The 20,559-nt window shown below is 43.9% G+C and overlaps 2 protein-coding genes across 2 annotated transcripts; one reads left to right on the forward strand and one right to left on the reverse strand.

Moving 5' to 3' along the window:
- Window positions 1–76: 76 nt before the first annotated feature.
- Window positions 77–2,361, reverse strand: LOC131282864 (G2/mitotic-specific cyclin-B-like). Its single transcript, XM_058312407.1, has 6 exons — window positions 2,248–2,361; window positions 1,572–2,084; window positions 1,318–1,503; window positions 1,123–1,239; window positions 728–1,054; window positions 77–651 (listed from the first exon to the last, which is right to left on the reverse strand). Exons 1-6 carry the CDS (start codon window positions 2,272–2,274, stop codon window positions 346–348), a joined length of 1,476 nt encoding a protein of 491 aa, XP_058168390.1. The 5' UTR covers window positions 2,275–2,361; the 3' UTR covers window positions 77–345.
- A 790-nt stretch (window positions 2,362–3,151) lies between these two features.
- Window positions 3,152–5,306, forward strand: LOC131282935 (G2/mitotic-specific cyclin-B-like). Its single transcript, XM_058312762.1, has 6 exons — window positions 3,152–3,347; window positions 3,511–4,023; window positions 4,092–4,277; window positions 4,339–4,455; window positions 4,524–4,850; window positions 4,927–5,306. The coding sequence occupies exons 1-6, from the start codon at window positions 3,321–3,323 to the stop codon at window positions 5,230–5,232; spliced, it is 1,476 nt and encodes a 491-aa protein (XP_058168745.1). The 5' UTR covers window positions 3,152–3,320; the 3' UTR covers window positions 5,233–5,306.
- The last annotated feature ends 15,253 nt before the right edge of the window (window positions 5,307–20,559 follow it).

Raw genomic sequence — 20,559 nt, forward strand, 5'->3', positions numbered from 1 at the left:
TGTTGTATGGCAATGTTGTAGTTTTCGAATGTGTAGTTGATAAAAATCGTATGAACTAAACAAACATGAGTTGAAATGTTGTGTTACGAAATCAATTGATTTAAACATTTATATCTTTATAATTAGACACACGCACAAAACATAATAAGCTACTAACAAATTGTCATAGAACAAAAGAAAAAATTTCCGGCGGATAATCTTTCCCAGGGTCAAGTAAAAGAACCTATAAAAATAAACATACATAGAACGGGCCACTATCGAAGGGCGCTTCGTAATTACAAATATGTACTGCTACGAGAGCATTTGTCTTACACTGCCAAGACTGGTTGACTTCATCCGATTTGGTTACTGAGGTAGGTCACACTCGATCAACGCATCCATTTCAACCCCCTTCAGTTTCGGGTGGGTTGAGATACATTGCAGCTTTGACGAGGAATATTTTAGCCACATGGATTTAACTCTCTTTTCCGACATCTTTGGCACCAGTTTTACAACGCTTGCTAGCCTTCGCACAATTGGTGCCAAATCATGCACACTGTAGTGCGTGTAATGTTCTACCGTGCGGTTCCAAATCTTTCCGGAAGAACCATTTCCTCCGCGAGACGATACGGGAAAGAGATACAGAGATATGTACAATGCGGCTGCAGCGATCTACGAAAAATATATTAAAAAACAAAACATTCGTATTACTGATCTTGATGCCATTCTATTAACTTAATTAACCTACCTCCGATGGCTTGTAATGAGCGGTGCTGTAGTCCACACTGGCGAGTTCGATTAAATATTTTGCCAACACATGGTTAATGTCCGATGCTTTGGCGGCCTTCGAAAACCGCCGCAAAAAGTGCGTTGGGAGTGGTTTGCCCAAGTTGAAGTCTAACTGCTTAACAATCTCCTTTTCCATATCCAGGATTTGCTGTTTCTGGTACGTGTCGTCGGTAATGAAGACGTAATCATGGATCTCTGGTGGAAACAGTTCCTCATACTTCGAAGCAATGAACATTGCGGTCACTCCGACAAGCTGAAGCTGCCTTTTGGGGACCGTTTTCACTTTCTATACACGCGAAAAATGAAACATGCTTAGGGACATATACAATAAACCAACATCTACGTCGTACTCACCTGTAGATAGCGATCGATCAGCGATACTGTCATGTGGTAGGTGTCAATCTCGAGCTTAAACTGATGGTGCACTTCGTTAATCCAATCGATCAGAATGGTTCGCATCTTGTGGGTGACCTATAAAGAAGTTAAAGACGTGAAATTGGCATTGAGGTATTCCTCAACATATACCATGTTTGAACAAATCGATCTTACCTCTTTTTGACCATCAAGAAAATTTTCCTGCAACTCGTATCCTGGAGTACTTTCCAATCTGTTCAGATATTTGTAAATGTCGTTCACATATTCAGACAACAGAGCTGGGTTCGCAGCATCGTTAATGTCAATGTTTTCGATGCCTTCCAGCAACTTTTGCGAATGCGTATCCAAACGTTCCGTTTTCTATATTGTTTAAAGAAATAGAACATTTTAACGTACTGTTCTTACACTCACCATTAAAGCTCACTTACCGCTGCCAAATTTGTTGACTGGGCAATGTCTTCAGTGGAAGATGCGGAGCTGCATGATGTTTTCTGTTGACCCTTCCGATTCTGCTTCGCTAGCGAACGCAAAGATAGCTGACTCTCTTCCCGTTTCAAGCCTACATGTTTAACCTCATTGCCTTTGTTTAATTGCACTTGTACTTTCACAGCCTCCTGAGCTGTTGACTGAGTCTTGGCCCCGGTGATGACGACATGTTTTACATCAGCTGCACTTTTTGATGCATCTGAGCGTGTAATGGGTTTCTTCGTCACGGCTCCTACCGCCACATTTTCGGTTTTCTTCCATCGGGTATCGACGCGAGGTTTGATGTTCTTCAACGTTGGGTTTGCTGCTTTTAAACTCGTTCCTTTGTCAGTGCCCTTTACCAACAAATCCTGAGATTCATGGCGAAGAACTCTGTTCCCAAGCTCTCCAAGAACTGGTCGTCTGGCGGCAGCTACCTTCTTCAATCCTTCATTCTGGTGGGAAGCGGCGTGGTTCTAAACAAAAGAACATTTTGCATTAAACGACTTTAGGTTCATCATTGCAGCGTCCTGCACAAGATGGCCTCGACAGCCATCGTCAATACGTTCTAGCATCGAATCAAGAAGCCATTGCCGGGCCAATGGCGTCATCTCGAACACTTTCGAGCGACCAACTTACCTCATCGATTCTCATAATACGCGACATTTTACAGGTAGTAGAATCAGCCTTCACGTACCGTTAAAAACACACGATTCAACGCTGGATTGCTCTTTAAATGGACTAAAAACCGCCTCAAATATACACAGCTGTTTAACCCGCCAACTGTTCACAGAATGATGAGACCGGGACTGTCAGCAAAACCGTTGAAATTCGTATGAAAACGAAGAGAGATTGAGATAGAATGAGCGTTTTTAAATCTATGCCTGCTCCTCTCACTCAAAACAGTGCGTTTCGCGTGCGTTTTTCATGGCGATTCAAATTTACAGTTGCTTCGTACATCTATCGTATCGATAGAAAATTAAATTAAATTAAATTCTTACCTGCTATCCGTACTTACATCGATATTGAATTCATCCTTACAGTTAAATTAATACGGTTATCTCAAAAGAGATTTGTTGACCATCGTAATGATTTCCCATCTTGTTCATGCAATTGAAAAATCCTGTTCACAAAAATAATACTTTCATTTTGTATTTTGATTTTTTTTTTGCGAAAACCTGCACCTCGAAACAACACAAGCATATCTTTCAATTATGCTAAAGAAGTTTGGAGACGAACATGCTCGTGCGGACATTTTGACAAATCTTATTTACTGTACAAACCTAACGTTGCGCGAGGTTCATGCAGCCGTGTTTATTCGTACGATATTAAAAATAGTATTACATCATTATCATTACTTTTTTTATCCGTTTTCCTGAGAAATTTTATTCAGGTAAAAAATTAATATCGATAGAAACACAAAGCAACTGTCAATTTGAATCGTCAAGAAAAACGCACACGAAACGCACAGTTGAGAGTGAGAGGAGCAGGCATAGATTTAAAAACGCTCATTCTCTCTCAATCTCTCTTCGTTTTCATACGAATTTCAACGGTTTTGCTGACAGTCGTCCTATCGCATCATTCCGTGCGCCGTTGGCGTGTTTAACAGTTGTGTATATTTGTAGCCTTTTTTTGTGCCGTTTGCGAAGAAGTGCAACTTAGGAACGAAGACTTCTTACCGTATCGTGAACACTGATTCTACTACCTGTAAAATGTCGCGTATTATGAGAATCGATGAGGTAAGTTGGTCGCACGAAAGTGTTCAAGATGACGCCATTGGCCCAGCAATGGCTTCTTGATTCGATGCTAGAACGTATTGACGATGGCTGTCGAGGCCATCTTGTGCAGAACGCTGCAATGATGAACCTAAAGTCGTTTAATGCAAAATGTTCTTTTGTTTAGAACCACGCCGCTTCCCACCAGAATGAAGGATTGAAGAAGGTAGCTGCCGCCAGACGACCGGTTCTTGGAGAGCTTGGGAACAGAGTTCTTCGCCATGAATCTCAGGATTTGTTGGTAAAGGGCACTGACAAAGGAACGAGTTTAAAAGCAGCAAACCCAACGTTGAAGAACATCAAACCTCGCGTCGATACCCGATGGAAGAAAACCGAAAATGTGGCGGTAGGAGCCGTGACGAAGAAACCCATTACACGCTCAGATGCATCAAAAAGTGCAGCTGATGTAAAACATGTCGTCATCACCGGGGCCAAGACTCAGTCAACAGCTCAGGAGGCTGTGAAAGTACAAGTGCAATTAAACAAAGGCAATGAGGTTAAACATGTAGGCTTGAAACGGGAAGAGAGTCAGCTATCTTTGCGTTCGCTAGCGAAGCAGAATCGGAAGGGTCAACAGAAAACATCATGCAGCTCTGCATCTTCCACTGAAGACATTGCCCAGTCAACAAATTTGGCAGCGGTAAGTGAACTTCAATGGTGTAATTAAGAACAGTACGTTAAATTGTCCTATTTCTTTAAACAATATAGAAAACGGAACGTTTGGATACGCATTCGCAAAAGTTGCTGGAAAGCATCGAAAACATTGACATAAACGATGCATGGAATCCGATGTTGGTTTCTGAATATGTGAACGACATTTACAACTATCTGAACAGATTGGAAAGTACTCGAGGATACGCATTGCAGGAAAATTTCCTTGATGGCCAAAAAGAGGTACGTAGAGTTAAATGGCCCAATCTATATCGTACTGAATAATGGCTCTATTTTTTCACAGATCACTGCTAAAATGCGAACCATTCTGATCGATTGGATTAACGAAGTGCACCATCAGTTTAAGCTCGACATTGACACCTACCACATGACAGTATCGCTGATCGATCGCTATCTACAGGTGAGTACGACATAGATGTTGGTTTATTGTATATGTCCCTAAAAATGTTTCATATTTCGCGTGTACAGAAAGTGAAAACGGTCCCCAAAAGGCAGCTTCAGCTTGTCGGAGTGACCGCAATGTTCATTGCTTCGAAGTATGAGGAACTGTTTCCACCAGAGATCCATGATTTCGTCTTCATTACCGACGACACGTACCAGAAACAGCAAATCCTGGATATGGAAAAGGAGATTGTTAAGCAGTTAGACTTCAACTTGGGCAAACCACTCCCAACGCACTTTTTGCGGCGGTTTTCGAAGGCCGCCAAAGCATCGGACATTAACCATGTGTTGGCAAAATATTTAATCGAACTCGCCAGTGTGGACTACAGCACCGCTCATTACAAGCCATCGGAGGTAGGTTAATTAAGTTAATAGAATGGCATCAAGATCAGTAATACGAATGTTTTGTTTTTCATTTTCTTTTTCGTAGATCGCTGCAGCTGCGTTGTACATTTCTCTGTATCTCTTTCCCGTATCGTCTCGTGGAGGAAATGGTTCATCCGGAAAGATTTGGAATCGAACGTTAGAACATTACACGCACTACAGTGTGCATGATTTGGCACCAATTGTTCGAAGGCTGGCAAGCGTTGTAAAGCTGGTGCCAAAGATGTCGGAGAAAAAACTGAAGGCTACGTGGCTAAAATACTCATCCTCTAAACTGCAATGCATTTCAACCCATTCAAAGCTGAAGGGGGTTGAAATTGATTCATTGAGCGAGGGTAAGTTGGTAATGTAATGGTAATGAAGACGAACTATTTAAGGTGTAATAGTTGTTGTTGTGTGTGACTTAACTGACGACATAAACATTGTTGTAAGGTGAATTGTGAAAGAGTTTTAGAACATTGTGAGTTTTAGAAAGACAGTCAAATTTTTGTTTTGTAATGCCACGTACTTGTAAAACTTAATACGCAAAGAAAAACTGCAGAAAAGAAGTCTCATTATGCATTCCTTGTTGTGGGATAAAAATCCCACAATATGACTGAATAGGAATAGCATAAATTTTGAATTGTTACATCGACTTCAAACTAATGAAGCGCATGGTTTTACTCGTGTACTTAATTTTGTAATCGTAGGTAAATCAAACGTAGATATCATTGGACATCTAATCAATAAAAAATGATAAAGTCCCATAGAAGCAATATGCTCGTTATATGCAGAAATTGAAAGAAATTGGTACAGGATTTTTCTTGGCAGTTGCTCTAAATGGTTGCGTTTTTCATGTAGTTGAATTGTGTAGTTAAACTTTTTTATGTTTTTACGATTTCACTCGGATATTGAAACGTTTATACTGATTTGTCTCTTTTGTTTCAATTTATTATCACTTTTTTCACAACTGAAACTCAAACTCAAACTGACAACAAACTCCTTTATAAAAAATTGAGCAAACTTTCTTGCAAGCTACATATGCAGTCGGATATGAAATAGCGTAATGTTCCGAGGTTCCGATTTATTTCGTTCTGCAACAATAACAGTGAAATTCTTTAATGACCGCAGAATGATTGCATTCATTTTTAATTCGGGTCTCGCGCTTTTTAAATTAGATGCATATGCTTCGAGCGGTTCTGTAATTGACTACGTTCGAATCGCGCCTTTGTCAAAAGAAAGCCGTCTGCTCGCCGCGTTGGGTGCAGTCCATGCGACAATTTGAGACAACGGCCAGCCATTGTCCGTCCGTGGTCCCATAATGGACCAAGATTTATTTACTTATCAAAGATGTCACTTTATTATGGCTTAATTTACACTCATCTGGTATCGTATCCTCCAGCCGTCCGGCAGCTTCCATTCGTTTCGATTTCAATGATAAGAACGATCAGCTCGGAGGACACCATGTACATAAGTGTAACGGCGAGCGTCAACGGTATCGGGTCGGTTTGGTCCACATTCTGCTGGTAGGGCCCGCCTGCCGTTGCGGCACCGTGGCAACCCGTGTAAAAGCACACAAACACACCAGCACATAATTAGATCTACATTTTTAAATGAAATAATGACGATAATGGGTGACAGCTTTTCATATATATTAACTAACAACCGTCGAGTGCAGCGGAAAGGAAGACGACGGAAGTTCGCAGAGGCGCAGGGACGCCGCAATGGCTTCCATTTATGGGTGCCACTCATTGGTCATCCGATGTATGCGTTTGGATTGGTAGTGCTGCTATTAGGTGGTTTTGATTTCATTGTCACTGATGCCGAAATGAATGCCGTCCCACTGGGATGCTGAGATACGTCGCAGCGGTGGCTGGACGATCGGTTTGCGGATGTACCATACCACCCCATACCGTACCCCGTACGTCGGCGTGGAGATGAAACGTAAATCTGGTCCGATGTGATTATCCGATGATGAGCGCGCCTCGTGGAACGGGACGGGGATACTGGACGGGTTTGGGCCGCGATGGGTTTTCGTATCGCGACAGCTATTTTACGGGATGTTATTCATTTAACATGAACGATTTCAACCGGAGCGCAGTTGGTGGTGGGCCGTTGTCGTTAATTTCAGTTGATTGTGTTGATGAAAATGTCTGCCACTGGACCCGAGCTGAACGGTGTTGTTTCTTGTTCTAGAGTCGTGGGCAATAATGATGAAAACTCATCTTGTTTGGTGTTATCTTGTTATAGAGTGATTTTCTTGTACGAACCAGTCACTTGAGATGATTAAGGGCTCTATCTATTTTCTAATGACTCGGTGTTGCGGCCACGATGCAAAGCTGTGATTGTCTACAATACTCGATAAACTTTCTAGAATGTCGCCGTATGAAAGAAGCCACTTGTCCATCGCATCTGATTGGATTATTTTCATAATTTCGTTTCGCTTCCACTACTTTCAGTAAACAATAATGATGATAAATTTTTATTTTTTATTTTAGCTTTGAACCATTTGATGTAGAGTAAATTATTCATATATACGTACTCTCTGTAATACAATTTTAAAAACCTGGTAAAACGAAAACGTGGTTCACGCGCGTCTGGCGCGCCACAATTCTCATCGAGGATCCAACATGATCGCGATATGATGTTGATCATTCAGCGGAAGGGATCGCTGGGCAAAGCGGAGATGATCAACAATGGCGTGAGCCCTCAATGTGTGTATGTGCGACATCATCAGCCACACGTGACGCCGCAACACGGTGGTAGTGGTGCGTACGCGAACAAAAACACGAATTTTACCGCTCCGCGAGTCTCGTGGTAGTGTTGGAACGTTTCGCGGGGTAGCGAACCGATCTTCGCGAGACTCGCTGCTCATTCATAAACAAACCACCGGCGCGCGTGGATCGAGGCGCGTAACCACGCGGAGGAGCGCACGCCCGACGGCGGCGTGCTCTGGGCCGTGGGACCACTGGCCATGGTCCCACGGCACTACCACGGTTAGTGGTGTGTTAGTGTTTAGGAAAAACAAAAATGTTTCACATTTTACACTTTCAGTGTTCTTTATTCTTTTTATTATAAAGTAAGGAAGTTTTAAAAAGAGTTGTGTATCGATTAGTTTTACGCATTGCTTTTAAGTGTAGTGTTCCATCACTCCTTCAACTTCTGTTCGGCGATGCATAGCATTTACGCAAACAGTACGTGTTAAAACAAATTGTGTCCGACATGTGCGTTCTTTTCGTGTACTTTTCCCTTCGTCGGTGTTGTGCAATTTCCCAAATCCAAGTTGGCAGTGTTTATCCACCGTGCGTTTGCTTGCGAAGGTTTCGTATCGCAGCAACCATCGAAACGCCGAGGAAGGACCAACCGAGCAGTCCCGGAAATTGATGCGATCCATCCGTGTCAGTGAATTATTTCGTCCGATAATCACCCGTTTGCCCTTTAATCGTCGCCATCGTGCCAACGGCTGGCTAAAGGTGTTCTGGCGCTCATCCTTGGGGACGCACGGTTTCGCTGGGGTGGAATTAAAAAACCCCCCCGCAGAATCACCGCCGATCACAGGACCGCTCCATCACATCACCAAGGAACCTGGAATTGGAAGCGCTCCTGCCGATGCTGCACTTCACCAGCGGCGGATGTACATCGTTAATTTGGGAAATTTTCGGCGTTCTGAAAGGTAAGTGTAATTATGTGTGCCTATGGTGTGTTCTGTTTCTGTGTGCTTTTTTTCCCCACCTCCCCATCGTCGTGCATTCTCATCTTCTCGTTAATTCCCGCCGAACGCGTAATTATTGTCAATGAAAAAGCATACGCACGGTCGAAGGAACGGCCGCATGGTGGGGCGTAATGTGAACGGGATGCTTGAACGGGCCCGAAAGAAGAGGCTTGATGAGTCGCGCCGGGAGTTGGTCGGACCTGCCTGGGTGGAATGTATCGAAATCGTGCTTTGCGGGGAAAAATAAACGAAAAAACACAATTTCAAATCATCCAACAAACGTCTCGTCGGGTTAGGTTGGGTGTTTAAAACCTTGAATTTCAATGCTCAGTGTAACCGATCGTTAAAATTTAAAGAGCCGTAAGGAGCAGCGGAAGAAGCAAACGGGAGGAAAATAAACCACGCACAGACAAAGTTAACTTTAGTTTTTTTTCATTTCAGTCCAAGTATGCATATGAGGCAGGAACCTTTTCTCGCCGGATTGGCCATGGACGAACTGCAACAAACGCTCTCCCAGAGCGCTTGCCAAAGAATACTAATGCGCCAAATGAGCGTGCCCGGGCTTCTAATCATTTTAATAATTTGTTTTCAACATGAAAACTAATTATCTACTCCCTTTTCTGCTGATGAGATTTCATCTCGGTGGTGTCTGTTCCCGCTGCCGGTGCTGCCCTGCCCGGCATCTTTAATAGACACTTTATGGACATATAGCTGGCCACAGATCTTTGCTTCATTCCTTTCTTTCCATTCTTTCTCTCCGCTCCCGGTGTTGGATGGTGGGGCACGAAAATTCACGAAACGAAAACATCTCAATTAAATGTGTACCTTCACCAAGGGGTAATTATTAGTAATTATTATTTTTGTATGCCTCCCGTTTTTGCTCCATAATTTCTTATAGCTTCTCCTGCCACGTAGTGCTGGCTTTTTCCATCCATTGGCTAGGAAGATTATTTTGGGACTTTTTTTTCGTACGGGGGCTTATTTAAGTTCTTCATTCCCTCCAACTCGGCCGCCCTTATCCTGCTACCACTACTGTGTTCAATCTTCTTTCGATACGTTCTTAGATTCGGTTCTTGCCCCGATCGATCGTACATCGATGCTCGTTATTGAAGTTTTGGATTATTACCGATCATAGATCGAATTATGGCCGGTACGGTCTAACGGTTCTAGCACGTTCGTCTAATTGGATTGCTGCTAACGAGAGTTAATGCTAGGTGTCGTACCAGCGCCTTTGATTTTAAATATTGAGCAAATAATTGATCAGAAGAAATAACCATTTTGTTTGTTTTGCACGTGCGTTTTTGCTTTGCTTTTCTAGAAATTTGTTGCCATCACTGTTCTTCAATTCGGTACTTTATTTTAATTTTAAAACTCATAGGAAAATAAATTGACATGATCGATTTAGGGCAACTTAAGAGTTTTAAAGGAAACATTTATAACTATGGTATAAATAAATCTCAAACTCGCATTACCCCATTTTTTTTGTATGTGGACTTATTTGTTTGGTTTTCATGTAACTTTTTTTTCATGTCAACTTCACCAATGTAGAGAAAATTGTTAAATTTTTCAAAACATCACTGCGGATCATCCCTTAAAGAATTGTTACTCGGAAATATCCTGGTCGGAACAGTCAAATTAGAATAAACGGCCGAATGAATTAACTAGCTGAAATAAGTTGCGTCTATTATTTTCTAAATTGATTCCGCAAATAAAATGCCTTAAAATTTTAACAATTATTGCAAGATAGAAAAGCTCTGTTATTTAAAACTTTACGTTTAACGATGAAACATACTGACCTGCGAGTATCATTCCCTCTCTCAATTCTACTAAAAACCGTTTTCACGTTGAGGTTACAGTAAACAAACAAAGTTTCGATAAAAAAACTCTAGTTGATTTTAGACCTGAACTGAAGTTTATTAAAAAACATATAAAATAAAATGGTTGTCAAAAGCGGAGAAATAGCTTATGAGCATAAAGTAAACGTATTACTTTTTGAATATTTTTTAATTCTTGCTAAAAGATTTATATTAGTGTTCTCAACACTATGCGAATTGCAGAAAAGAATTATACCAATTAATTTCTTCATAAAATGGTTATTTCATACCGTCGGTAAAAATGGGTTTCCTCAAACTTCATTTTAAACATGACCCATTTCTTATCGAATCTAAGGCGGGCAATTTCTTGAAGTGAATTACTGACTTGAAGTAACTTTATCTTAAACCTTAGAGGGGTTTCCCTTTGTGTTTGAACATTTTTCCATTACCATCACGCAACCTCTGTGATCGTATGGATGCTGTTTTTATTCTTGCCCGCCATTAAGGGATGGATTGTGCATCTCAGCCTTTGCGTACAAGACGGTTTTAATTGCGACAGAGAAATTCGCCGCGGGTCTAGATTTCTAGAGCTCGCAAACATGACTTTGCGGAAATCGTCTGATACATCCACTGGCGAGCGGTCGATCGTCGGTTCAATGGCTTTTGTACGGACGGTGTTTGATCAGCAACCCTGTTGGCACGCGGGGAGGAAGTGTAAAAGTGCAGCAGGGTTTTCCTAGAGCATCGATCAATACCTTCGCTCGAAGGTGTTTGTGTGTGTGTGTGTGTGTGTCCAGATTGGTGCCTTATTGTTGCCGTCCGCCGATGATTGCAGCCGGTTTGTGGCGCGCGAAAAGTGCATTGGATGATGCAGCGGAATCCGGCCCTCCACAATCAGCGTGCGCGGATTGATGTCGATCCGGATTGCTCCGTATTCCTGCGGAGGAGTGATGGGGGAGGGGTAGGAGTTTGATATCCACCCCACGGGGTTAGAACGATATGCAGCGTGCCGTTTGCCGGACCCCGGTGGTGGCTGGCCGGTAATTATATATTTTGAGGCAGGCAAAACAATTTTCAATAAATAATAATGCTTATACGATCGTGGAGCTCCAATAATGAGTTTGCACCGCGCCGCAGAGTGCGCCCGCGGGTGCATCTTCGACAGGACGAGGACGCGAAGATGGCTTGGCTGCTTGGCTGCGCGAACAAAAACAGGGAAGGAGGCCGAAAGAATCGATCCACCCAAGGAGGCCCAAAGCAAACCCCGGTGTGCGGCGGACTTTATTATTCTTGCTTAGGTTTGAGGTCGTAAAGGGCGCACGAGGGTCAGAGTGACGTGGAAGAAGGGGAAAAAGAGGGAGAGAGACGTGGAAAGAAAGATGGAGAGTGCGAATGAGCTCGACTTTTCCACATCTGTCCCCAGGCTGTTCGGGGTTTCGCGCTGGCTGGGTCGTTCCGTATGCCCGCGAGTGAAGCAACGAATCCCTTATTTTGCACAAAACAAATTAACATTCCAAATATGAATTAAAAATGCAAACGAACCCGGACGATGGCGGTTCATTTGGGTGCCCGTTCTCACAATCCGTCCTCTCGATGGTCCCTCCTGAGGGGGCAGGGACGCGTGCATTACTTGGTCCCTGTTTTTCAATGAGCATTAAGTGGTGGACCGTAGCGAACGAAGCCCGAATCATAAAGGCACATGATTTAAGTCATGTCAATTTCAACGTCGTTCGTTCGGGGTAAAGCGGGAACGAACTTTTCTCTACCTTCTACTTATTTATTTTGTTTTCTTTTAACGTTCTGCACGTGAAGATCCTCCCGTTCCGCAAACCTTCGGGACGAGGTGTGACAATTAAAATTGAATCCCGGGGCAGCTTCAGCGCAACCCGAAGGACACTACTCCCCCGGCACGACTTGAGCGCGGGAAAGCAACCGAGCCTACCAGTTGAGTATAAATAAAACTCAAACATAAAATATGATGCCCAACTGCCATGAGTCGCCGAACGCGCCGGGCCCTTGCGGGCGGAAAAAAGGAAAAGGAAAAACCAACCGTATGAATGAAGAACCGAAGCGAGTGTGAAGAAAGGGCCGGGTAAGGTTAAACAGCCGCGCCCTCAGTGCGCCCTCCACGGATGTCTCGAAGCGTTCGTTCGGTCAGCTTTTATATTGTTCCTCTTTTGCCTTTCCGAAGATTCTTTTCAGTCGGACCTTTTTGGTGCGCGATCGCCATCGTTTCGTTCGCGGGATTTGTTGGCCCGGTGCTTCGGTGGCCTCCGGACGCACTTTTGTTTGAAGAAATCCCTCCCTCTCTCTCTCTCTCTCCCCCCGCCGTTCCGAGGGCGTTACGGGTGTTCGGAAATAGCGGCGTACCGTGGGCCTGACCATTTCATCGCCCTGTCACCCCGTGTTGCTTGCTGGTTGCTGCCGAGCCTTTGGGGCCGAGCGAATGTCGAGAGCGCGTGAATTAATTATATCATTTCGATGCCGTAAAAAAGCGATCATCACTCCCAACCCACCGGTATCCGATTTTTTTTTGTTACCGTTGCTTTCTTCATTTCATCTCTGTTTTGGTTCGTTTGCGTCTGCTTGCGTCCGGGCCGAAAGGATAAAACGATCTCTCGGGCCCTTACGAGCGGCTTGTTATGTGTGTGAGCGCGCGCGCGCGTACAGGCAAGTAACGGGCAAGACGAAACGAGGGGGAAAACTGGAGCATAAACATATACGGTGCAACCCGGGAACGGCCGGGAAACCGCGTACACAACACACCACCGGAAAGGGGGTGGAGATCATTTGGTGGCTAATGGACAGACCCTCGATCGTTACTTGTGTTGAAAGTTGTCAAAAACAAAGCAAAAAAAAATCGCGATAAAAATAAAACCATCCCCCAACGCGAGGAGGAGGAGGAAAATGGCTGCTGCCATTGTTGCACCGCGCGTTGCACACACAATTGCGCACTGGCGAAGATGATGCAGAGGCTGGCTGGAGCGAAACGGCTTTTCCCCATTTTCTTTCTTTTCGGCGTTTTACCATTTTTTTTTGGTTTGTGAAATGTTCATTTCAAGCGAAAAATGCGCGATTTTAACGCGCCTTTGTTTTAACCAGCGCACTCGGAGTCTCGAAGTTATATGGGGCTTTGGTTTATGACGGGGATGCTGGGCCCACTCGTGCTCGAGCTGGCCCTGAATGAACCGGGCGCAGGCTTCGCCCATGGTCGTGCGGATGGCTTTTTGTCCCCTTTTGCTCGCTTGATGATGGCCGCCGGCAGTTAAAGAAATCGATCCGATCTGATGATGATGCTCCCTTGCTGGCGGCCTTTGTTCGGTGTTTAATTGATCCTCGCGCCCGAAATTTGGTGACTTGCAGGCGTTTGTTTTCTTTTTTGCCTGGTTTGAACAAGGCGAAGGCGAAGATCGAACCGATCGGGTTGACAATGAATTTATTTTCTTCGTCGTGCGTTCGTACTTTCTTGTCGACTTTGGACGTTGGAAATACACTGCCCGCCGCGGCTTTAATGCTGCCTTGTGAATGAAGTGTAACAACAAAAATAAGTTAAACTGTACGGTTTGATTAAATTTTTAGCTACAACTATGGATACATGGTTTAACAAAAATATTTAGTTCAAATTAAGATAAGTTGTTTTTATTGTTTTGCGTTGTCGCATATTTCAGGGATTTAAGTGGTTAAATCCAGGTGTTATTAAAGTTGTTTTCAACTTTGTTCAGCTATTTATTTGAAGTTTTGTGTCACTGTTCCATATTGACAATTACCAGGCCTAAGGTCCGCTTTGGTATCTTGTTGTAATTTATTGACAGCGAGTGTTTTTAATATTTATGCTCAAAATTAACCAATGAATACCACAGTTTTTCGCTTGCACCGTCCAAATATCGCAAAGGGAAAGAATCATACCGGAACTTCTTTACTCCTGCGCAGATTCACCGCGTTCTGTTTGGTGTCCTTACGGTTCTCTTTTCCCCGTGTCGTTTCGGAGTGTTTGATGACCGTTTTTCCTCTTTCGATTCGTTTGTTAATTTTTAATATTTGTTCCTGTCCGCTTGAATTTCGCCTTCTTCTTTTCCTACTCCCCTCCCCCGAAGAGCGGGGGTTCGCGCGCGCGCGCGACGACGATGTTCGCGGCCACATCGTGCCGTGTCGTCGTGTGGCGGGCGGCCCCAGTGGGTGCATATTTTATGTGTGCGTTTAAAATAATAAATATTGGAATCATCATTATCTCCCGATCGTGATCATGATTGTGGCCGCGGTCTGCTGCCCGGCTGAGAATAAACTTGCCCTCAACTAGAATACACGTCGCCCGCTCTCTGCGGTGTGTAGAATGGTTTTGAGTAAGGTTTTGGAAATATTTATTCAGATACAGGACAGAACAGCAACACACAGCACACACACACACACACACACACACACACACACACACACACACACACACACACACACATACACACACACACACACACACACACACGAGATGGGTACAGGTTTGTGGCAAATGTGACTCCAAGAAGGTGTTGTTGAGGCAATTTCTTCAGGTTGGGTGGGTGGCCGGCGAATGCAAAGCATGGTACGGGTATACCATTTGCAGCTGAAAAGGGAAAGGCAGAGAGGCAGAGGATGAGCAAAAAAATACACACACACACAAACACACATCCCAACGGAAAACCCCGCGGGTGAGCATCGTCATGAGCCTCATCTCATCGATATTTTATGCCGACCAACCATAACCTCCAACGGGACAAGAATGGTCCCATTCATTCGCTTCGAGTTTGGGGTTCGAGCTTCCAAAGTGAGGATCGTCGCGGCTACGCTAGGCTTAATCCGATCTATAACAAGATTGGAACACTGCCCGGGTGGAGGAGGTAGATTGAATTGGGAAAAGATCTCGTAACGGCCGAACTGGAAAGGAAGAAAGCACGCGCTCAAACTAGACAGAGTGATAGCGAACGGATCGAAGATGTGTTGTTTAACATCTCTCCGCTTCTTTACGATCTTCCAGCATGATTTGGGTCCGAACACCGATTGAATCATCGGTCGCGAAGTGTTTGGAAACCCATTTGTTTCGAGAACCATCAAACGCTCCGGGCACAGGGTAGAACGGCGACGCCGGTGGTGTCATATTGGTTTATGGTGGCGCATAAGCGAGAGAAAGATTCTCGAGATTCAATCCTCCCGAGTCAACCCACCCAACGAGGCTTTAATGCGAGTGGTGGACTTTCTCTACGAAACCGTTTTTTGTCTAGCGGCAAATTGGTGGTTATCTACCTTGACATGCCCCTAGGCGAGTCGATGTAGTTTTCCCAGGGCAGAGGTCCCTCAAACGAGCTCGGAGATGCATACGATTAACCGTCGGGACATGGTGTGATACAGCGGTACCTTTTTTTTCCATCCCCGATCGAAACGACTTGGAAGGAATGCCAGCTAAAGACTAAAGGTTTCCCAAACGGCCAGACATTGTGCCGGCTTTTGGGGCTATAATGTTGCATGATTTATCGTGGAGGTAAACGCTTCGGGAGTACGTGGTGGGTGTTCCGGGTTCGGTTGGGTTTGGATGAGTGATCGGTGAGTCATCGGAAGCTATGGTGAAAATTTTATTGGATGTAACGGTTAAAACGCAGAGTTCCGGTAGAATATTTAAAAAATAATTCTAAGGAAAATCTTCAAAGCAACCTTTGCATATCATCTGCTTATATGAGATTAATTTAAAACTATCGTTAAACGTACCCATGTCTTTTACAGGAAAACGTTTCTAATGACCTAAATCATTCTTCGACTGAAACAAGATCAACTGCAAGCAAGATCATAAATTGCACCATTGTTGTGCGTTGCCCCGATGTTATCCGTTAGAAGAAAGCAGGAACACACTCCTAGCCTCCCCCGTCCATAGCATTCGGGAATGGCGGGAGTAAAAGGTAGGAAGCGTCAGACCAACGCTGCACCCAGGCTTCCTGTGGCCATAAGAAAAAGCCGGTAGCTCTAGGGAGAGCCCCGTGTGTGTATGTCTGGCAGTGCCATCCAATTATCATTGTCAATCTGCGCGCGGTTCGTTAATGGCGCTTTCATGCACATTTGATGCGCAAAACGTAACGCAAACGCATTCGCCTCCCCCCTCGCTTTTTTCCCCCTGACTGAGACTGGGGCGTAAGCTTTTGATTTACTTTTGAATTTAATTGAAGATAATTGAACGCATTTATGCGTTTTTGTGTCATCGTGCCGCTATTATATCGTTTGCCGGAGTAATTTCCAGCAGCCGTCGTTAAACTGTTGCCTCGTTTAACAGCGGTTTCCCGAGGAACGCGTTTTCTTCGCCGTTTGTAAATTTGTATCTAAATCATGTGTGTTACATCTTACTTTGCTTGCATGACATTTTTCGTACTCCGTGGAAGGTGGTTTGAAGCTTTGTGGTTTTTTGTTTTGCAAAATGCAATGATTAGAAAATTGAATGTAATTTTTAATTATACTCGCTTCCTTTGCCTTGTCTCTCGTCTTTCAATGCTAGCAAATAATCGTCATTTGCGGGCATTTACAACATCTGTCTGCTGGTGTGATTGCATGGGGTTTTCCCATACGGCCCCACGGAAAACACGATGCATCGTTACAGGAAAGGAAGGAAACGGGAAACCCCTTGCTACACAGTTGCGTTTAGCTACACGCATGTGTTTACCGCTCGGGTTTGTTCATTAATTTTCTCGCCGTCCCGCTTTCACCGCTTCCCCGACGCTCCTCTATTGCTCCTTACTTCGCTCATTTAATTTCCGCTCCGGCAGGCCTGGTGTCTTGTGCCATTATTATTAAATTAGGCATTATTTTTTCTCCCATTCAAATTAACCGAAAATTACACAATAATTACACAACGATTTTCCGCGCCGAAAATAATTGCTGATAATCAGCTTACATTGTTTAGTGGAAACGAATTTGAGAGGAAACACACCGAGGGTGAAGAGAGCTACGAAGTGTGGCGATTCAAAAACCACACACTTCCGCTTGCCGTTGGGGCTTTTTAAAAGTGTTGCCTCCGCGAGAACGATCGGGACAGTGGCGGACGCAAAAAGGGCGAATGAAATTCATAATAAATCATAATTGAAGGTGACATTCCGGGCACACACAAAAAGGGGACGGGCTAAAAGGTGACGTTGGAAAGTTTGGACAATCGGTGGTGCGCGCATTCATGGGCTAATTTAGTGGCAATTACAATCATATCATTAGAAGAGTAGTGGCGGCTGCGGCCACTGTTGTCGTTGCTGGTGAGAACTGATGGCCGCACAGACTCGCGCACGGTGGACGATCTGCGAGCGATTTGGTTTGGGGCCTCCTGGTTGGAAACGGGTTGGAAACGGGGTGAGACTCCGATTTCCGAGACGCGTCCGGGTGCGCAGCAATCCACCAATCGGAGAAATCTGACGGGGGATCCCGGGGAAGCTCAATTATAACGCCTCAAAATTGAAGCCGACTGCGGCCTCGCTCGGGATGTTGCCGCACACTAAACGGGCTAGTTAGAGGTGTGAAAAGTCAATTAAGGCCAAAATGGAAAAAAAAGAATGGAAATCTAAATTGCCAAAGCGTTTGATAGAGGACTTTGTGGTGACTGGTAAAGTTTTAACCGATGTTTGGTTCGATTCGAGTGTGCGTTAATTTTTTATGCTGGCGACTAAAAGAAAAAAAAATACACTTGGTATTTCCGTAGTTAGAAGAGTGATAAAATAAAGAAATAGTAAGAAATGTTATGAGAAGAAGTATAAAAAAGGTAATAAACTCTGTTTAAAACACTTATTATCAATAACATTCATTTCTAAACAAAAAAACTGATTTTCACCTGAGGACAGATAAAAATGAAAATGTTATCCAAAGATGGCTTCATTATTGATGTTATATGTATTATTTTATATAATTATATTACAAATCGTTCATTGTTTGAAATTTTAGTAAGTTCAAAAGAACTATTACCATAACATAAAACTACATAGAATAGTTAAAATTGTAGGACAGATCGTTCTGCTTGCCTAGCAAGTCAATGAAGTAAGAAAACCAAATTACATTCGACAAATTCTGATACCTATTTCTTATCCTTACACTGTGGTGTTTATGGCCCTTTAATTTTCATGTTATGTTTGCAATAAATGTAACTGTGCCTTTGGTCTGTTTACATTGTTTCATCATGAACGCGAACATGTACTAATAATTGGTTGCATTATTTTACGGTCGTGTGATGACGATGATTATACCCAGCAACCTGGCACGTACGCACGACATCATACGCAGAAACAATGGAACCACGTTCTACGTCCGGTTTCAACTCAGCTCGCCTGCAAGCACTTAGTACCGTACGGTAGTTCTAATCGTTGTTAAATGGATCTTTAACAGACGAAAAGCAGCATAGGAACTGGGGGAAACCACACACCATTGGAAGCGCAGACCTGGTGCATACAAAATCAGAAACTTCAGAGGCTTCCTTCCCACTCCCCCCAAAAAAAAGCAAAATGGACCTTGATCGAAGTTGTGTAACGGGGGACTTGCTCGGGAGGGTTGCGGGGGAGGGGTCCTCGAGAATATGTAGAGCAGTGAACTGTTATGCTGTTATTTTGAGCGCACGTGTGCTAGTAAGTGTGCGGGAATGGTACCGCAAATGCAAATGAAAATAATTGCTATTCTTCAAACGAGTACGACAAATTCGTGTCTCTCCCCGTGTGTGATCTGCGGTCCAGGCACCCCTCACTCCCACCCCCGTCACATGTGGCCTTTTGACGATTCTCACACATACACACACACTCCGAGCGGATCGCCGGTTGTCCACCCCGCGTGGCCACACACATCCGTGGCAGTGTCATTCGGAATGAATTTAATTAAAATGACCATTAATATAATTGTTCGTCACCGCGGTCAGAAGATCGTCGGGGCCGTCAACGCCAACGTTGTCATGTCCCCCTTGCCCGAGACCGAGGGCGGGTAATCAGCGGAACGAACCGCACACCGGAGGTAGAGGTGAAGCTCCGCAGAGTGGCCGGGTTTTGGTTTTTTTCTTCTGTGTTTCCCGCGCCATGTTGGTAACATGGCGTGTGATGGGTACGTCCGCGTGCTGGAATCGAAGTAGGCTGCTGTCGCTCGTTAATATTCAAATCTTGACAATTATAAGCGGTTCACAACGGTTGTGTGTTGCGTCGCAACAATTGACGATTTTAATTTAACCACTAAATAGGATCGGCGCGGTGGCATTGCACGCTGGCCGCGATTGGACTCATTTATTCCCTCCACTCGTTTGGCGGTTTTTTTTGTGGGCTGTGGTGGAATGCTGCGGGGCCTGTGAATTTTATGTGTAGCCAAATGGAACATGCTGGCACACTATGCATAGCGGTTAGGGTGTGCACGATCGATTTCCGTGGGAATCTAAGCGTTTGGCGAATGAATTGACTGTCGGTTTTCTGCGCTAGAGATTTTAAGCACGTTCTTTATTGCTCACAGAGACCTCATCTTTACTGAGTAATTCGGATATCTTGTAGCGATTGGGAGATGCCCATCTAAACCCAACATGAATGACTTAAAAAAAATTAAAACATACCTTTTTGCAACGATTGTAATTTTATTTGACAGAAGGATATTTGGTAATACTTTGATCCACAAAGTACCATTATTGTGAGGTTGCAAATCTTTCCTAACTTTGAGGTGAACGATAAAAAGTACAAGCTGGTTTGTGATCGAAAGACGAAAAATGTTATTTATATAACTTATAACACCGATCTATAATATACCGCAAACAAGAAATTTTAATGATCAAAACAGTTGACCTCAGAGAAAACTAATGATATTTTCAATTCGAGCCGCTTTCGACCATCCCGTTACAATAAAAAGTAATAATAAAATTCTTGGAAAAATGTTACTATGTTTATGTACGTTAATGTTAGCCTAATATGTTCTATATTCCGGTTGCTTTTCCAACGTTGCGAAAGGGCACTGGAAACCAACCGGGTCAACCGTTTCCGTGATATATTAGAATTCCATTTAGCGATTGTTAGCCGTGTACAATAAAACAATTTATTCCTACGGTGGCCAACCGGGGCCCGTTACGAATGGGGAAAAGTAAAGATGAAAGTAAATAATCGTAAATAACGCACCACCAATCCATTTTCTCAGGGTGTTCTGCAAGCCTTGCCTCGTGTACTAAATTCCGGATCGC

The sequence above is a fragment of the Anopheles ziemanni genome, chromosome 2 (genome assembly GCF_943734765.1).
Source record: "Anopheles ziemanni chromosome 2, idAnoZiCoDA_A2_x.2, whole genome shotgun sequence".
NCBI lineage: Eukaryota > Metazoa > Arthropoda > Insecta > Diptera > Culicidae > Anopheles > Anopheles ziemanni.

Excerpts from the sequence above, each read along its gene's own strand:
- LOC131282864 (XM_058312407.1), bottom strand. The coding sequence starts at position 2,274 with ATGTCGCGTATTATGAGAATCGATGAG. Across the intron at positions 2,085-2,247 it reads GTATTATGAGAATCGATGAG|AACCACGCCGCTTCCCACCA; the intron begins GTAAGTTGGTCG and ends TCTTTTGTTTAG. Across the intron at positions 1,240-1,317 it reads TTCTTGATGGTCAAAAAGAG|GTCACCCACAAGATGCGAAC; the intron begins GTAAGATCGATT and ends ACTTCTTTATAG.
- LOC131282935 (XM_058312762.1), top strand. The coding sequence starts at position 3,321 with ATGTCGCGTATTATGAGAATCGATGAG. Across the intron at positions 4,456-4,523 it reads TGATCGATCGCTATCTACAG|AAAGTGAAAACGGTCCCCAA; the intron begins GTGAGTACGACA and ends TCGCGTGTACAG. Across the intron at positions 4,851-4,926 it reads CTCATTACAAGCCATCGGAG|ATCGCTGCAGCTGCGTTGTA; the intron begins GTAGGTTAATTA and ends TCTTTTTCGTAG.